Source organism: Saccopteryx bilineata, chromosome 5 (genome assembly GCF_036850765.1).
Source record: "Saccopteryx bilineata isolate mSacBil1 chromosome 5, mSacBil1_pri_phased_curated, whole genome shotgun sequence".
Lineage (NCBI taxonomy): Eukaryota > Metazoa > Chordata > Mammalia > Chiroptera > Emballonuridae > Saccopteryx > Saccopteryx bilineata.
Window position 1 is genome coordinate 89,213,253 of NC_089494.1, and position 17,150 is coordinate 89,230,402.

The 17,150-nt window shown below is 39.0% G+C and overlaps 1 protein-coding gene across 3 annotated transcripts in view; it reads right to left on the bottom strand.

The window, feature by feature from the left end:
• The window catches only part of LYPD6 (LY6/PLAUR domain containing 6), a 141,824-nt gene that overhangs the window by 21,730 nt on the left and 102,944 nt on the right, over positions 1-17,150 (bottom strand). For all 3 annotated transcript variants that reach the window (XM_066232837.1, XM_066232839.1, XM_066232838.1), the window contains exon 2: positions 4,922-5,110. In XM_066232837.1, coding sequence (XP_066088934.1) covers positions 4,922-5,039 — 118 coding nt within the window. In that variant the 5' untranslated portion in view covers positions 5,040-5,110. The remainder of the gene's footprint in view (positions 1-4,921; positions 5,111-17,150) is intronic.

Genomic DNA, 17,150 nt, shown 5'->3' on the forward strand with positions numbered 1-17,150 from the left:
GTCCCGGGTTTGATTCCCGGCCAGGGCACACAGGAGAAGTGCCCATCTGCTTCTCCACCCCTCCCACTCTCCTTCCTCTCTCTCTCTTCCCCTCCCGCAGCGAGGCTCCATTGGAGCAAAGATGGCCCGGGCGCTGGGGATGGCTCCTTGGCCTCTGCCCCAGGCGCTAGAGTGGCTCTGGTTGCAACAGAGCAACGCCCCGGAGGGGCAGAGCGTCGCCCCTGGTGGGCGTGCCGGGTGGATCCTGGTCGGGCACATGTGGGAGTCTGTCTGACTGTCTCTCCCCGTTTCCAGCTTCAGAAAAATACAAAAAAAAAAAAAGTAATAAACTTTCTTTTTAAAAAGGCAGGTAGTTGGCCTTTTTATGGGCTGATGTAAGAGTTCTACATTCTTCCAAGGAGTTGGTAAGTCAAATTCATAAACAGAATTATAGTGTGTGCTTGGATCGTCTTAGACAATGTGGATGGAAAGCAACTTAGGCATAGCCACCCAGTCTCTTCATTCCCAATGAAAACATTTCACTGAGAGGAAGCATCTTCTCCCTAGGTATAATTATAATAAAACAGATGTTAACTACTTTGTAAAACTACACACAAATCATTTTTATTTTTAGCAAGAGAAAGAGAGACAGAGACAGGAAGGGAGAGAGATGAGAAGCATCAACTCACATTTGTGGCACTTTAGTTGTTCATCAATTGCTTCTCATACATGCCTTGATGGGGGGCCTCCAGCTGAGCTAGTGACCCCTTGCTCAATCCAGCACCTTTGGGCTCAAGCCAGTGACCATGAAATCATGTCGATGATCCCACGCTCAAGACAGGGATCCCGCACTCAAGCCGGTAAGCCCATGCTCAAGCCAGCAACCCAGGGTTTTCAGACCTAGGACCTCAGTATCCTAGGTTGATGCTCTATCCACTGTGTCACCACCAGTCAGGCAACACAAATAATTTTTAAATCTCCACATCCCACTACCTAGATTGGTGGGTTACATTTAAGTTGCAAAAGTCTAGTGTAGGTAAGTACATGCCCAAAGAATTTAAAACAAACAGGTTCAAATTCTCATATTACAAAGTCATTCAAATGTTCTTATGGACATTTTAATTAGCTTATTTTTATAAATACTCTTATGAGAAAAACCACACAGAATATTTTAGGAAATCATCCTAATTGGATACATTAAAAAATAGTTTCACTAGCAACTTCAAAATATTTAATATATAAATATGTTTAAAAGATAGAACTTTAAAATAGTTTGTAAATTTTGAAGTAGAATTATCAGAGTAGGAGTTATGAAAAGTGGACATAAACTATTTGTCAAAGAATAGCATTCCTCAAAAAATGATCATATACACCCAGGTTCATAACGGCAAGCTAGCCACAGCATGATTAATTCACTGGGGTATTCAATTGTATCTGTCTCTGCAGTCAGTAAAACTTTTAGCTGAAATGTTGGGTTAATCATTTCTGGAAACTTTCCCATCAAAGAGATAAATTAAGAACTTTGCATGAAGATTGACAATCCAGTCATTCTATGAATAAACTTTTTGAGAACCTAGCACTAATAAGTTGTATAGTCTTCCCAAATTTGTATTATTTTATAGACTCTTCAAAATGATCTTTTGTAAGACTAGTGACATATTAAGTTAAATACTGTCATTTCTTACACATGTAGGACTGGACTCTAAAGTTAATTAGAACTATATCAAAATTTAAACAGGAATATGAACTAAAACACTAAAGTAACATAACGAAGCTTTGTTTCAAATCATTTTATATTTGAATGTGTTTATCACCATGTATCACTGATAATTAACCAAATGATCTTATTTTCAGTGGGTTTTATTATTAAATCTACAACTTCATATCTATATGCATTCCTAATAATGACATGCTAATAATTGCCTATAGGAACTTGAACTTATATCTTGGCAGCTAGTACTGATCAGTGAATAATTAAACTCTTTTCAGTGACAAATCTCTGCAGACAGACTCAGCTTTTAAGTTGACAATTACAGCATAATACCAAGTAATGGTTAAATTCTTTCTTCTGGATATATTTAGCCCAAACTAAGGTCTATAGTTGAACAACTATCTCCAGTAACTTGCTAATTGATACTGCATCTGATAAGTTTTTTTTAAAAAAAGGATTGGAAAGGGATTCCTAAGAGATGTTCTATTTTTTCTTTGTTACTTCAAAGCCTTACAGAGCAAGTAGAGTTTCAAACTGTTGTGGCCCCAGCTGTGAATGAATCTAATTTGGCTCTTGATCACAGAGTTAATAAGCTTAGTACTCTCTATTTCAGGGCATAAGTCCCTGGTCCCTCAAGAGAAGGTGATTGTAAAGAAAAAAAAAAGAAACGCCAAAGTGCCCAGTTACTTCCTGTAACATAATCTGTCCATTAACTCTCGTGGTCAGCCATAGTTCAACCGACCATAATTCATTTGCAAGGCATCGGAAAAGATTTCGTCTTTGTTTCCATCTCTTGGAACTTTTGCCTGGACAAAGGCCTTCAGTTACCAAAAACCATGGTGAGAAGAGAATCTTGTTTTAAAATGTACGCTGAAGTGCAATGCAGCCAAACTTTTTTTTTTTTTTTGCCAATTTAATTTCCATTGTTTTTGGAAACTGGACGCAAATACAAAAATTTTTAGAGAGGTAATAACTTGATCTACCTTCTCAGACCACTTGGCTACAAAATATTATCAGTATAATTTTAATACCATGAACACATTTCAAATAGAAAGGTGCTTTCTGCTACCTTTTTAGAAAGTCCCCTTACTCCCTAAGACATGCAGTCTAGAACTCTGAAAAAAAATTAGTTAACTCTACTTAGGCATAAGCAAGCCCTTTGCAGGGATACAGTGCTTTGGTCCCTAGGAAAGACTCAGAATATGCAACCAGAAGAAGAGTGAATTATCTTAGGAAAGATTTCTATTCTAAGGGAAGAGATAAGGCCAAAACAGGCTGAAGTCTCTCAGGATGTTAAATTCCGCTGTCTCATATCATGTCTAACAAACAAATAAGAAGCTCCATGTCTCTTTAACACTAATGCCTGGTTTAAAGTATTTATTAGGTTTTGGTACTTTCATCATAGGCTGGGAAGAAATTCATCATTTTTCACATGAAAAAGAAAGAAAACATACAGATTTTGGGAAATAATGTTATTGAGGGCACTGCCTCAAGTTTGAAAGCCATAAAGTTTATTTCTTTTAAGGCCTTAAAAACTTCAAAGATTAGGGACTCAAAGACCTGTTCTGTGGCCCAATGACTTCAGAGTCTGTCACTGAAGTAGACAAAGAATCTCCCAGAAGTTGAAAATCCTGGCAATCAAACCTAAGAGATTGCACCTATGTTTTTGTTCACCAAGTCTAATAAAAAAGCACGGCTATTTGGAGAAAAGAGCAAAACACAATCCCAGAAAACAGAGCACGTATCAAACAGCCACTTTTCAGGAATTTTACTAATATATACAGCCCTGCAAAAAAGGCAGCCAGATAAGCTTCCCATACAATCCACCAGTAGGCACCGGACTATACTGCTGAGAGAGTACAGCAGCAATCAATCTAAAGAGACTCTGCTGCTTGTCAAAATATTTGGTATTTAAAAACTAGACTAACATATTTTCAGCATCCTTGGTTTACCAATTACAACATCAGGTCTCCAATTGCCTGTTATTTATCTGTCCACCATCTTACGGATATTATTTCTAGTCCACAAAATAATGTGACAGGTTATGTATTATTTTACCCACTTTAGAAATGTGGGAATTAATTCTTAAAGGATTTCCCTAACATTTATTGAGCACTTACTATGGCCCACATTCAGTGCTAAGTGCTTTAATTTAATCTTCACAAAGCTGGGGCGTGTAATTCAGGTCAGAAGGCTACGGAGCAGCTGAGCTAGTCGCCAACCCAGCCAGGCTGCCTGGGTGCCCCACGAACCCCGCAGCCTGCCTCTCATCCAGACCAGCTGGGTGGAAGTCAGTTCATAACCACAGGACAGTAAAAGAGTCAGAGGAGCTGCCTCCACTTTGCAGATTCTCAGTCCTCAAAAGCAAGGACTATGTTTAATGGCCTTTACGTCTTTCATGCCTATTACAACGCTGACACAGGATACACAAAAAATGCTGGTGGAACAGATATTTCAAAAAAGGAATGTACCGGAGGGCAAATGCTAAAGGTCAAAACATATACAATATAGCCAGCTCTCACTGTCACAAGGACAATCCGGAAGAGGATTCAAAGAAATCCACTTCAAAGAGAGGAGAGAAATACAGAGAGGGGACTGAAAGGAGAGGTAAAAGAGCTGTGTGATTCCAGCGTGATGCTTTAGAGTATCAGCAGCAGAAGCACCTGCAATTCTTGCTAATAGCCAGAAACCACAGGTGCGGCCCCAGCCAGATAGGCTATCAGACATTCAAAGGGAGGGGCTGTGCATCTGCCTTACTATGCACTGTCTAGATCATTCTTAAACACAGGAAACCAAAAGGGATAGGGAGCAGGAAGTTGTGGAAGATAATTATGTTGACACTGAGAATTAGATGCACAGGCAGGAAGACCAGCTATTATCTTCCCTATAAAGGACTGATCTTTAACAAACACAGCCCTCCTGGGACACGGAGGTTCTCGTTGATAACTGAGGGAGGCTTGCATGCATCAAAGGGAAGGGTGTTCAGAATCAGAGCAACAGTGCAAGGGAGAGAGAAAACAAGCCTAATCTATAATTTGCCTTAAAATAAAAAACAACCTATAAAAAGGGAGTTGTAAAACATGCAGCATCTTTGGTAGCACTTGCACCCCCAACCCAATTAAATCACTAGAGCTTTCCCCTGCACTGAAGGCTGCCCATTCCTGGCCGTGTTGCAGCTCATGTCTTATTTGAAGCACAGTGACACGTCTGCAGCAGAGAGGACAGTCTTACTTGAAGGGTGGAGGTAGATAATGTCTTTCACTGTGAAGTCTCGGGACTGTGCAGCTCTCAGACAATCAGCCAGCAGGCTCAGGAGCAGGAGCCAGGCCAGGGCAGGGCCAGGGTCCATGGCAGACCGGGGCGTCACTCATACAGGGCGCCCGGGAGCGGAGACTCAGGACGACAGGAGGGAACTCGCGCCTGAAACACGAAGCAAGATTCATCTCAGTGTCCAACTCGAGAAAGCCATGGAAGACTTGGCTGAGGTTTCGTGTCAGGGGGACGACATAAGGAGGGCAGGAGCCGAGGGCACCAGGAAGTGGGGAGACATGGAGAGAAACTTTATAATAAATGGTAATTTTAGAGCACTTAGAAAATTCCAGCCCAGATCTCTTCTGAATCAGGCTGCTAAAGCTCCATTGGTAGCAGTCCCCTCTAATATCCAGCAGAGATGGTATCAAGAGAGATTGAATTTTAATGAAATCCAGCTATTTTGGCCAGAGGGCCAGGGGATGGCTGCCAGAATGCAACAATAAATAAGTCAGGTACAAAAGCTCAGAAGTATGTCCTTGATTATGATGAAGGCCAAGTATGAAGGCCTTACTGGGTCGTGTTGTCCACGCAAACCTGTACAGGGCAGACTTTCAGATTTGGGAAAAGAATGTAGGTAAATGGACCTCTTCCAAACCAAAAAGTGCCTTTCCAGGTCAAAATCTCCTTAATATAAATAACATCATTAGCCAGGTACGATTGAAGTTATTCTCTCTCTCTCTCTCCCTCTCTCTCTCTCTCTCTCTCCCTCCCTCTCTCTCTCTCTCTCTCCCTCTCTCTCTCTCTCTCCCTCCCTCTCTCTCTCTCTCTCTCCCTCTCTCTCTCTCTCTCTCTCTCTCTCCCTCCCTCTCTCTCTCTCTCTCCCCCTCCCTCCCTCCCTCCCTCTCTCTCTCTCTCTCTCTCTCTCTCTCTCCCTTGTCATCCATTTGGAATAAACCAAATTCCAGCCAAGAGAGGAGTTGATTCAGACCCACGCAGTCTGACCACTGAGTCCACATTTTTAAACACTAGGCGATACTGTGTTCTTCTGAAGGTTGTCTCAAGTATATAAACAAAAACTGATGAAATGAGAGCAAGGAATGACTGCAGTACTAAGCAATCATCATTCTCTCTTCTATTCTGATTTTGTCCTTTTCAATTAATACTGGGGGCAGCAAAACCTTCTGCTAGGGTTGATTTGTTCAGTTCACTCAGAATGTAGATATAGATCTTTTTTTTTAGATATAGATCTTAATTTATATATGCTACTTGCTTGCCAACTTATTGCTTTCCTATAGAGTCATATTCTTTTTTCTAAATACCATCATTCTATTGCCCATGCAAGGAGTCATATTAGATAGTCATTTTATTGTTAATGTGCTGAAAAAAACATGATTTGGACATTTTGTTTACAAACTTTAAACCAATATTCAATGAGCATTTAAAATAATATATTAATATTAAGAGTCTTATATGATCTTATTAACCAGTGTCACTTCAATAAATTTAATAAAATAAAAAACATAAAATAGCATAAAAATAATTCTAAAATTACTTAGGCAAAACAAACAGACCAAGAGTAAATTATTACAAAACAAAATCAATAGATAAAATCACTATGAACTAATCAGATATTAGAATATACTACAGAATAATATTATTTAAAGCACAAGGATACAAAGTATAAAAATGAATACAGAAAATGGAACACACTAAGGAGCTCAGAAATAGACCTATTTCCATAACATAAGCAATTTTTCAAAATCACAAAAGAGAAAAATATTAAATGAAAAGAATTATGATAACTTGATTAAATATTGTAAAAAAGATTAACTGAAACCAAGCAATGCACAGTGCACTAAAATTAACTACAGACGGATTGCTGTGTTTATTATTTTTTAAAAGAAACAATTTGTTAGAAAATAGAGTAAGGCTCTTAGCACCTGTAGCAGTTTGATGATGCCTGCCTGGCCAATTTCATGCTCACAACCCATCTTTTGTTTACAGTTTGGTTCCCCGAGCAAATCTGCATTCAGGAAGAGAACGGGCTTTCCATTCCCTTAATAAATGTGACTGCCAGACACCGTGCTAGTCACTTGGTTGAACAATATATGATGAGGAAACAAATATCAATGGTATCTTCCCTTTCTGAGTGACAGAGGCAACTTTGTCTCCTTTTACATGAGCGCAGTAGTGCTCTGTTGTACGTCCATTCAGGACAGCGAGGCTGACCTGAGGAGCATACCTGCACACGAGCTATGGAGAGCCCACTGTGCATCAGCACCCCTCCTCACTATCTGCAGCATGGCTCAGTGTAAGGAAAGCTCCTTGGGTTTATTCTGATATAATTTAACATTAAATATAAACTTGTTGCCAACCTAAGTTCTTTTTAATGTGAAACTTATGTCCACACCAGTGCTTCAATATGTCAAACAATGCAAGTGGCACATTTCTATGAAAGCATTTCCTACCCACAGTATTCCTTCCAGTTCTTGAGTTAAAAATCTCCCTCTGCATGGTACTTTCCTAAGAGTTATGTGTTACTTAATATAATCCGAAATGAACCTCATTACAACCTCTGCAGCATGGCTCCCTACCTTGAGCCTTCATTTCATAGCATATTTGACTATAAATGAGGAACATACAGAGATGAAGAGCTAGATGCTGGGTTTGAAACCTTACTCCCATACTTCTTGCTGTGCAAACTTGAACCAGCTACTTAACCACTCTGTGCCTCAACTTCCTCATCAGCAAAATGAGAATTAAATGAGTTAACACAGGTAAAGAACTAAGAACAGTGTTGACCACATAGTAAATGCCATGTAATCTTTCCTAATATTTTCACTATTATTGTTTTGTTCAAAATCAGTCAATAGACTTTTCTAAGTGAAAGTAAACGTGGTGCAATCAACTGTGGTTCAATACACAGCTCATTTTCCTTAAATCAGAAAAACATAATTCCCAAAACTACTTCTTATGACAAATGGTGACCCATACACCTCCTCTATCTTGACATCTTCCCCGTGGCCACTAGGCAGGGACAAGGCCAGTGGAGGAGAGCCGAAGGGTACCTCCTGCTAACAAGATTATTTCTAATTGAATTTATCGGGGTGACACTGGCTAACATAATTATACAGGTTCCAGGTGCCCAATTCTACAGCACACATTTGTAGGCCACATTGTGCATTCACCCCCCAAGTCAAGTGTTCATCCATCATCGTTTATCCCTCCACACCCTCCTCCCCCACAGCCATCACCACACTGTTGTCTGTGTCCATGAGTTTTTCTTTTCTTTGTCCTTTTTTGCTCAATGCCTCCACCCCCCTCACCCAGCCCCCACACTGACAGCTGTCAGCCTGCTCTCTCTCTGAGTCTGTCTCTGTTCTGTTTGTTAGTTCATTTTGTTCATTAGATTCCACATATGAGTGAAATCATATGGTACTTGTCTTTCTCTGACGGGCTTATTTCACTATCCAAAGAAACCCAAAACACTAATTTGAAAAAAATATATACACTCCTATGTTCATTGCAGTGTTATTTATAATACCCAACATTTGGAAGCTGCCCAAATACCCATCAGTAGATGAGTGGATAAAAAAGCTGAATGGAATACTACTCAGCCATAAAAAGGAAGGAAATCTTACATTTTGTGACAGCATGGATGGACCTGGAGTGAAATAAGTCAACCACCAGAATTTTAATATGCGAAGGCTCATGTAGACCCAGATGGCATTCTGCCATCCTCGTCATTGAAGCAAACAGATGGGTGCCTCCCTTCCACACTCTTCCCGTACCTTCACCCTGCTACTCTACCAGGCCTTCGTTCCAGCCCCATGATTCTTACACATCTGCTTTTGTTAGATTTTACTTGTATGAAAGGTGTCGAGAGAGCACAAGTTATGAACACATCACTTTGAATCCCTTCCAAGGCTCCTGTCTCTGTGTGCACAGTGGGTGTGTTCACACACCATACTCATGGGAAGGAATCGTGGATTACATCAAACTGGCATTTCATTCTTTAAAAGAGATCAGCTCTACTTACTATAGGAAAGGACAAGCTCAATATTTCAAGTCTGGCTTGTTTAGCACAAGTTTTCAAATTTGGGGGATTCAACTACTTTTTTTAAAACCATGAATTTTATGTGTTGGATGGAAATTATTTAGATTCTTATAGTAATTGAGACTTTATTAACACAACATATTTTATTCAGGAAATTACTCTTTTTTGGAGGAAAAAAGTATTTCCAGGTGTATGTATGATTAGAAAAGGGACTGCAAGGATAGATACCAAAATGGTGTAGGATCGTGGATACTATTCTTCCTTTTGTTTAATTTACATATGTGTAATGTTGTTCTTTTTGTTCAATTTACACACTTAGAAAATTTTGATGAGTATTTCTTATTTTTATAAAGAGGAAAACGGGTTTTTTTTTAATTGTGTTGCTCAAAGAGTGAGTTTTACAGAATAATTTCACCTTAATCTATAAAGAAAGTCAGGATTTTACCTACAGTCAGTAAATATAGCCTCAAAAAATGTCCATATCTCTTCTACAGTAACAAAACCCACATCTGACAGAATGTCCTCTCCTTCCCTCTCTACTTGTTCTTCCCTTGGTGTCTTAGTCTGGTGCTTCTCATGGCAGAATCTGCAGCAAGGAGTGAAGGTGCTAAGACCTTATTTGAGGAAAGCAAACCCAGAAAATTGAGGATAAAGAGGAGGAGGGAAGGTGGGCGAGAATGAGAGGTCAACCAGGGAGAATATGAAGCTAGACAACATGAAATAAGGTGATCCTAATCCTAGGTAACTACGTTGCTCACACTTCACAAGCCACAAAGAAGATTATAAGGAAGACCTGCACCTTAGCACAGTCTGTGGAAGGAGAAAGGAGAGAGAACTTATCTGCCTGGTCCTTTCTGTTCTTGTTCCCCATTGATCAAGGTTCATTCCAAAAAGAACTCATACTTCTACATGTGTATGTTATTAATTCTTGTAAATACCATCACTTTTTTTAGGGTTTGTTATGTTTATTGATATAAAAATTCACCATTTTAAAATAATACATTTCAGCATTTTTTTATATCGTCATAATATTGTTCAACCTTCCCTAGTCCAGAACATTTATTTTCATCACCTCCAAAAGAAATCTTGCACTCATTAGCAATCACTCTTAATTTCATTCTCTTTCTACTCTAGCAACCACTACTCTACTTTCTGTTTCTATGGATTTTCCTATCAAGAACATTTCATGTAAATGGAATCATACAACACATTAACTTTTGTTTCTGTCTTCTTTCACATAGCATAATATCTTCAAGGTTCATCTATGTTATAAAATGAATCAGCACAACATTCATTTTTATGGTTGAATTATATTTCATTGTATGGATTTACATTTACTTACCCACTGATCAGGTGATAGACATTTGGGTGGTTTCCAATTTGGGGTTATTGTGAATAAAAATGCTTTAACATTCATGTACGGAGGTCTTCAGGTTATGACACAGTTCTGTTCCTATGACAGTAATGTAACCCAAATTTTTTAGTAAGTTGAATCACACCCTAGCCCCATGATGGTGAACCTTTTTATAAAAACCGCCACTTTTGCAGTGCTGGTCAACCTGGTCCTTACTACCCACTAGTGGGTTGTAGCGGAGCAACAAACAGCACTGCAATTGGCCCACCATGAAAGCTGGAATGCCCACAGATTGACCAGCACTGCAAAAGTGGGCAGTTTTTATAAAAAAGTTCACCATCACGGCCCTAGACTAATACAAATAGAACACTTGTGCTTTTAAGAGTCCAAAATGGTATAGTAAGAAAACTGGGGGACCCCAGCTATATTACTCATAAGCCACGTTACTGAGTATTCTTCCGCCATGCACAACCAAACTAGTTCACCCATGTAATATATAAGGACTGTATACAATGCTAATGACATAAGCCAAAAAACTCACATCTCAATTTTTAAAAAATTTTATGGGAGTGAGCATCAAAAATCAAAATGTAGTTTGTTGAAACTGTCATAACCCAAGGACCCTCTGTACATGCTTTTGTGTAGACGGACATGTATTTTCAATTTTCTGGGCTATATAGCTAAGTCTGGGGTTGCCGGGTCTTATGGTAACTCTATGTTTAATTATTTGACCAGCCCATCTTTCATTGCAGTAGCACCATTTTACATTCCCATCAGCAAAACATCAGTGTTCCAATTTCTCCATCTTCACCAACACTTATTTCATTTAAAAAAAATCTTTTTTTACATCCATTCTAGTGACTGTAAAGTGGTATCTCATTGTGGTTTTAATTTGCATTTCCCAAATGACTAATGATGCCTGATCATCTTTTCATGTGCTTACTCATATATTTCCTTTTCAGCAATGTCTATTCAAATCCTTTACCCATTTTTTAATTGGGCTATTATCTTTTTATTCTTGAGTTGTAAGAGTTCTTTCTATACTTTGGACTCTGGATGCTTTTCATATACATGATTCACAAATCTTCTCTCCCATTCTCCTAGCTGACTTTTCACTTTCTTGATGGTATTGTTGGACACAGAAAAAAATTTTAATGTTGATGAAGCCCACATATTACTTTTTATCAAGTATTTCTTCCCTTATAAAATTCAAACCCAGCCTGACCAGGCGATGGTGCAGTGGATAGAGCATCTATCTGATTAGGACCCGGAGGACCTAGGTTCAAAACCCCGAGGTCGAGCGTGGGCTCAACCGGCTTGAGTGCAGGCTCCTCAACATAAGCGTGGGGTCACTGGCTTGAGCATGGGATCATGGACATGATCCCATGGTCTCTGGCTTTAAGCCTAAGGTCAATGGCTTGAGCAAGGGGTCACTCGGTCTGCTGTAGCACCCCCCTCCCAGTCAAGGCACATATGAGAAAGCAGTCAATGAACAACTAAGGTGCTGCAATGAAGAATTGATGCTTCTCTTCTCTCCCCCTTCCTGTGTGTCTGTCCCTATCTGTCTCTCTCTCTCTCTCTGTCTGTCACAAAAACAAAAAACAAACAAACAAAACTCAAACTCAATACAGTCCTAAAAAAATCTTCATACAGTTCACAGTGTACTTTGTAGTAGCCAGGGCCAGATTTTCCAACTTTCTTCTCCATGAAAAAAAGTGAAAAGGCAGGACTCTTAATTATATCACCAAATGCTTATAATCCCACAGTAAATCATGAAGCACCGTTCATTCTATTAGTATTCTCTAGGAACTGAAAAATAAAAAATGAGTGACATGCATTCACAATTAGTTTGTTATGAAATATGGGCTCTGCTAAAGGACTGTGTCTTTTCTGTATATGTTTTTGGGAGTTGATGGAGCTTTAAACCTTGAATCTAACAAATAGGATGCTGGGCCTGCTCAGATAATATGAGAGGTCTTTTCTAGGACTCTGATGTTTTTCCCTGGCATCCACTGTGCCTTTTGGCTGTTCTAGACATTTAGAAAGGATGTTGTGTTTCCATTTTATGTGCTGCTATTTGAATATGCACTGAGGATTCCACCCCTGACTACAGCTCTCTTTATGAAGAAGTACATTCTCATTTTCACAGCTCTGTGACCTTTCATTTGTTATTTATGAGCTTTTGCAAATCTAATACTACTCTGACAGATTTAATTTGTGCTCTAAATTACATTTGCCTGAGTTACTCTATTGCTAGTTTTATTCCAGTGGATTACTTGCTACATTCTGAAACAGAAAAAATAACAATAATTCAAGATCTATTAGACTTCCTCCACTTGAGAGAAAGTTTAGAAGAGTTGCATTCTGTTTTTCACTTCATGGTACTAGTGTAGAAGAGGATTTCCATACTTGTCAAAGAGGCAAAGTGTGGTTCAAAGACCTGAACCACAACCCAGGTCTAGTTCTATAAACCCACACCCAATTGCTATTTCCTATAGTGTCCATAAAATAAGATACTCCCAACTGCTAAACTGGATAGTGGAAGACAATTACGGTAAGCACTTCTAGAAGCTATACTGACTAAGGTACCAAATATTAAATAACATCTCTGTACTAAATCAATATGTAAGTAATTGTGATGCAGAGAACTAATGCAAATCTAAAATTTTCTATTCATATTAAAATTTGAAATGCCTATTATAAGAGAAAAATAGAATTCTGAAGCCCAAAAGATCATAACAACTCTTGATTTAATTTTAATACGTATAGACTAGTAATGATAGTGACTTGACTTAATAACCTGAAAATGTTAATTCAGCTCACAAAACTATAATCAAAGGTATGTCTCACGAAACTAAGTCTACTTAAATACATCACTTTTATTCTAGTACCTTTCCACAGTTTGGGAATTGCTTATAATATGTGGTGGTATTCATCAATGTCTGCAAATTCATTGACATGCCTCCACTGAGAGGCGGCGTCTATGTCTTCTCTCCTTGCTTCTGGACCAACCGTATTGACCAGTTGACCAAAGCATAGTGGAAACAACACTGTGAGACTCTCAAAGCTAGGTTATAGAAGGCAACTCAAATTATACCCAGTGTTCTCAACTGGTATAATGCTCACACTGAAGCCATGTGATCAGTCTGAGTGCTTTGAGTGCCATGCTGTGAGGAAGCCCAAGTAGTCCGCACAGAGCTATGGAGACTTCCGAAAGAGAGAGAGCTGCCCTTCCAGCCCGTAGTTGCTCCAGTCTCCTCTCCTCCCCTCTATGCCAGGTCCAGCCACTGTCTGATTGCATCTGCATAGAGACTCCAACAAGAACCACCCAGCCAAGCCCTTCCCACATTCCTGACCCACAGAGACCACAAGAGATAAATGACAGCTACTGCCTCAGGACACTGAGTGTTGTGGCAATCCGCCATGCAGCAATATGTATCTAGACCAGGAGAGTTAATAGGAATTATAGTTCTGCTTATGAAGACAATTCCAGTTTTCACAATGGTTGCAAGGTAAAGAAATCCAAATCAAAGTGGCAGTAACCAAAACTGTCTCACCTGACTGCCCAGTTTGGACACAGCTGTACTTTTAACCCTGTTGTTAGGACTTTCCATTCGTAACTCTGCCTTGTCCTCTCTTTTGCCTTTACTCTCATTTAGGTCTTCCCAATCTGTGGCTAACTGCTTCAGAAGCATTCCCAGACTGTTTCTCAACTGTTCCTAAAACAGCTCTGAAAAAGTAGGACAGTCCATCGTTGGGCCATAACTTGCCAGGGGAATGTGGCACTCCAATTGGCCAGAGCTGTGTCACTAGCATGTCACTGGGACAAGTTCAGTGTATCAACTTCATGGAAATCACATGCTTTAAGAATAGGGGAGGTATTGGTTCCACCCCAAAAATGTAGGTATTGTCACCTGCAGAAGAAGGACTAAATGTCAGACTAGTAAAATAACACAGATGTCCACTACAACCAATAATACAGTTTGAAATAACCTCATTAGCCTGCAAATGCATAACGAAGCTAATGGTAGCTCAAATGAATATCTCTGCAAATGCCAGAAGGTGGGGAAATTAACTACTGACATGATTTTCTTCTCTAAAAATAGAATACCACTCCATTACAACCTTACAAATCAAAATATAAAGTTGAAACAATAGTTCTAATGGGCATTTGGAATCCCTTCTGCCCTGTACTCCCCCTTCCTATGGTTCTTCTACTGACACCTATCATTTCTTACTATTAGAGAGTACCATGTTCTAACATGGTCCTTTATATAGGTCTCTGTTGTTGGGCATCTGACCCAAGTTAGGCCAATTAGAGTTTTTCCTGTGTATTTTTCAAGCCGGAATTGGGTGAGTAGAGAACAATCAGCCCTCTCTGTTACATAAACCCCAAGGAGTGAAACTCAGGTAAGTATATATGATATGCTCCTCTCCATGTGGAGGAGGAAGAAGAGGATGAAGCTTGTTGACCAAGCTAGACAGAGATGAGAGATGAAGAGAAGAGCCCTCACCAATGTGCACCCTTTGCCTCTTTAGCCAACTTTTAACTCTTCCCTTAGAAGCCCAAGCTAATTTGAGGATGACCTCTTTCAAACTTCATGGACACTGGTGTTTCCTTTCCATAACCCACAGGGAGATAGATGTTCACACATTCCTAATCTGAATTAAGGCTCTAGTTGCATCAAAATCAATGCTTAAAAAAATGTATTTCTGTTTCTGGAAGCCCTTGGCAAGGCTGAAGATATAAAAAAGAGCTGCCTTTCTACCCTGTCCCAATCTTATTTAAAGGTCAATTGCATCAAAAATGGTTCAATTCCTGAAGGATGTTTGGCTGAGTATGCTTAATCGTATATTCACATTTCTAAAAGATGTATTAGCTCTCTTCAACTTATTGGCTATGTGCTTGTTGCTTCCTCTATCAATTTAAAGGTTTTCGAGAACTGACAAGAAGGCATTTTGAAGGGCAAACAGCCATAGAGGATGGAGTCAAAGAACTCTCTAGGCAAGAATGAGACACTAGGTACATTTCAGTTACAGTCTGCCATTTTTTATTTACTTGGAAGGGAGAGGCAGTTTGGAGGAATTTTTGCTTTTGTGTCTTTTATCAAGTGCTTCCATATGTTTAAGAATGTCATGTTTTCATTTTATTTTATTTTTAGATTTTATTTATTGATTTTTAGATAGATGATAGAGAAAGAGAAAAGGGGGAGAAGCGAGAAGCATCAACTTGTAGTTTGCATGTGTCTTGAGTGGGCAAGCCCATGGTCTCCAATCAGCGACCTCGGCATTCCAGGTTGACGCTTTAACCACTCTGCCACCACAGGTCAGGTCATTTTATTTTTTTCTAGGAGTTTTTATCCTAGAGACCTTCTAAAAATGTGAAAGTACAGAATGTATTCAGACACAATACAATAGTTATAAATGATGAATTAAATCTCAAACATTTAATCTTGTGTTCAAAATTACACTGTTCCAAATATAACATTCAGATTATTAGGCATGTGCCTTCCTTCGTTTGATCAAAGATGAGTGTCCTTGGAACTGTGTAAAGGTAGTTCACTCCAAATTCACAGTCTAAACTATACCTTAAAGTTTCGAATTAGCATAATGATTTTGTGGAAGGAAAAATTTTTCACCCTAAGTCTGAAGGAAAAGAATGTGTGGTTCTATTGAGGTAGGAGTTTTTCCTTTGTAATGCACCATCTACTCTTACAAGTCTCCATAAATAATGATTATTAAAGAAGTCTATTATTGTAGCAAAATAAAACAAGATCTTACACAGTGTTCATTCAGGCAGAAAAAGGTGTAGGAGTTATTAATAAAAATAGATCTCCCTTGGTAACAGAAACTTTTTGTTTTTGCCTAAATTAATTGCCTTCTTAGGGGAAAAAATACTGTATTAGCCTCTTTTAGATAAGATAACATAGGTATCCAAACTGACTCCTGACTACTGATACTGAAAGAGCCTTGTGAGATTCCTCTCTCTTCCTACTAATTACTGATTTTTCCTATTTCTGTTCCTCAATTGTCTTTGTTTCTATTTCACTTGTTCACTCATTCATTCATCATCCACTATGAGGTAGGTATAGATAATGTTATCTGTTATACATGTTATTGATAACCATTTCAGCTTAATAACCAAACTATTGAATTCTCTTTGTAAAATCATGAATGTAAGTCTTACAAATCCCCACAAAGGCTGTTAAGTACATGGAAGGGAGTGTTGACTTGTCTAATATACAAGGAGAGATGATGCATATTTGAGCTATCTAGTCAAGTGTGATCATGGTGTGATGTTGACTTGCTGCTGCCTACAACCAAGGTCACATATCTGTAAGGTGCCAGGTAGAGGCACCAGGTGACATAACAACTAAACCAACCCTATAAAGGCCCCCTGGAGAGAAGATAACAAGGTGTTGTAAATGAAACTCAACAAGGAGTCCATATTCCTTCCTTTCAACCAGGGTAGTTCATCTGGAAGAAGAAAGAAACATAGATTTGACCCATTACTACATTTTATAAAGATCAAGATAAATATCTAATTTCATATGAATAATCAAGTAGGTTCACTAGTAATAGGACACTGGAAACGAGAGGAACTACAGAACACAGATGTTAAAATCCCAAAGTGTATATCCAGAAGTGAATTTATCAGAATGTTAGTGAGGGATAAAGTTCAGGGACCCTGACTGCAAAGGCCAATGCCAAAGCCTTGTTTCTAATTTTAGGGTTGTAATTTATGTGTTCTTTTTTGTTAAAAAGGGCTCCTCCCTTAGAACCTGGAACAGCCATCC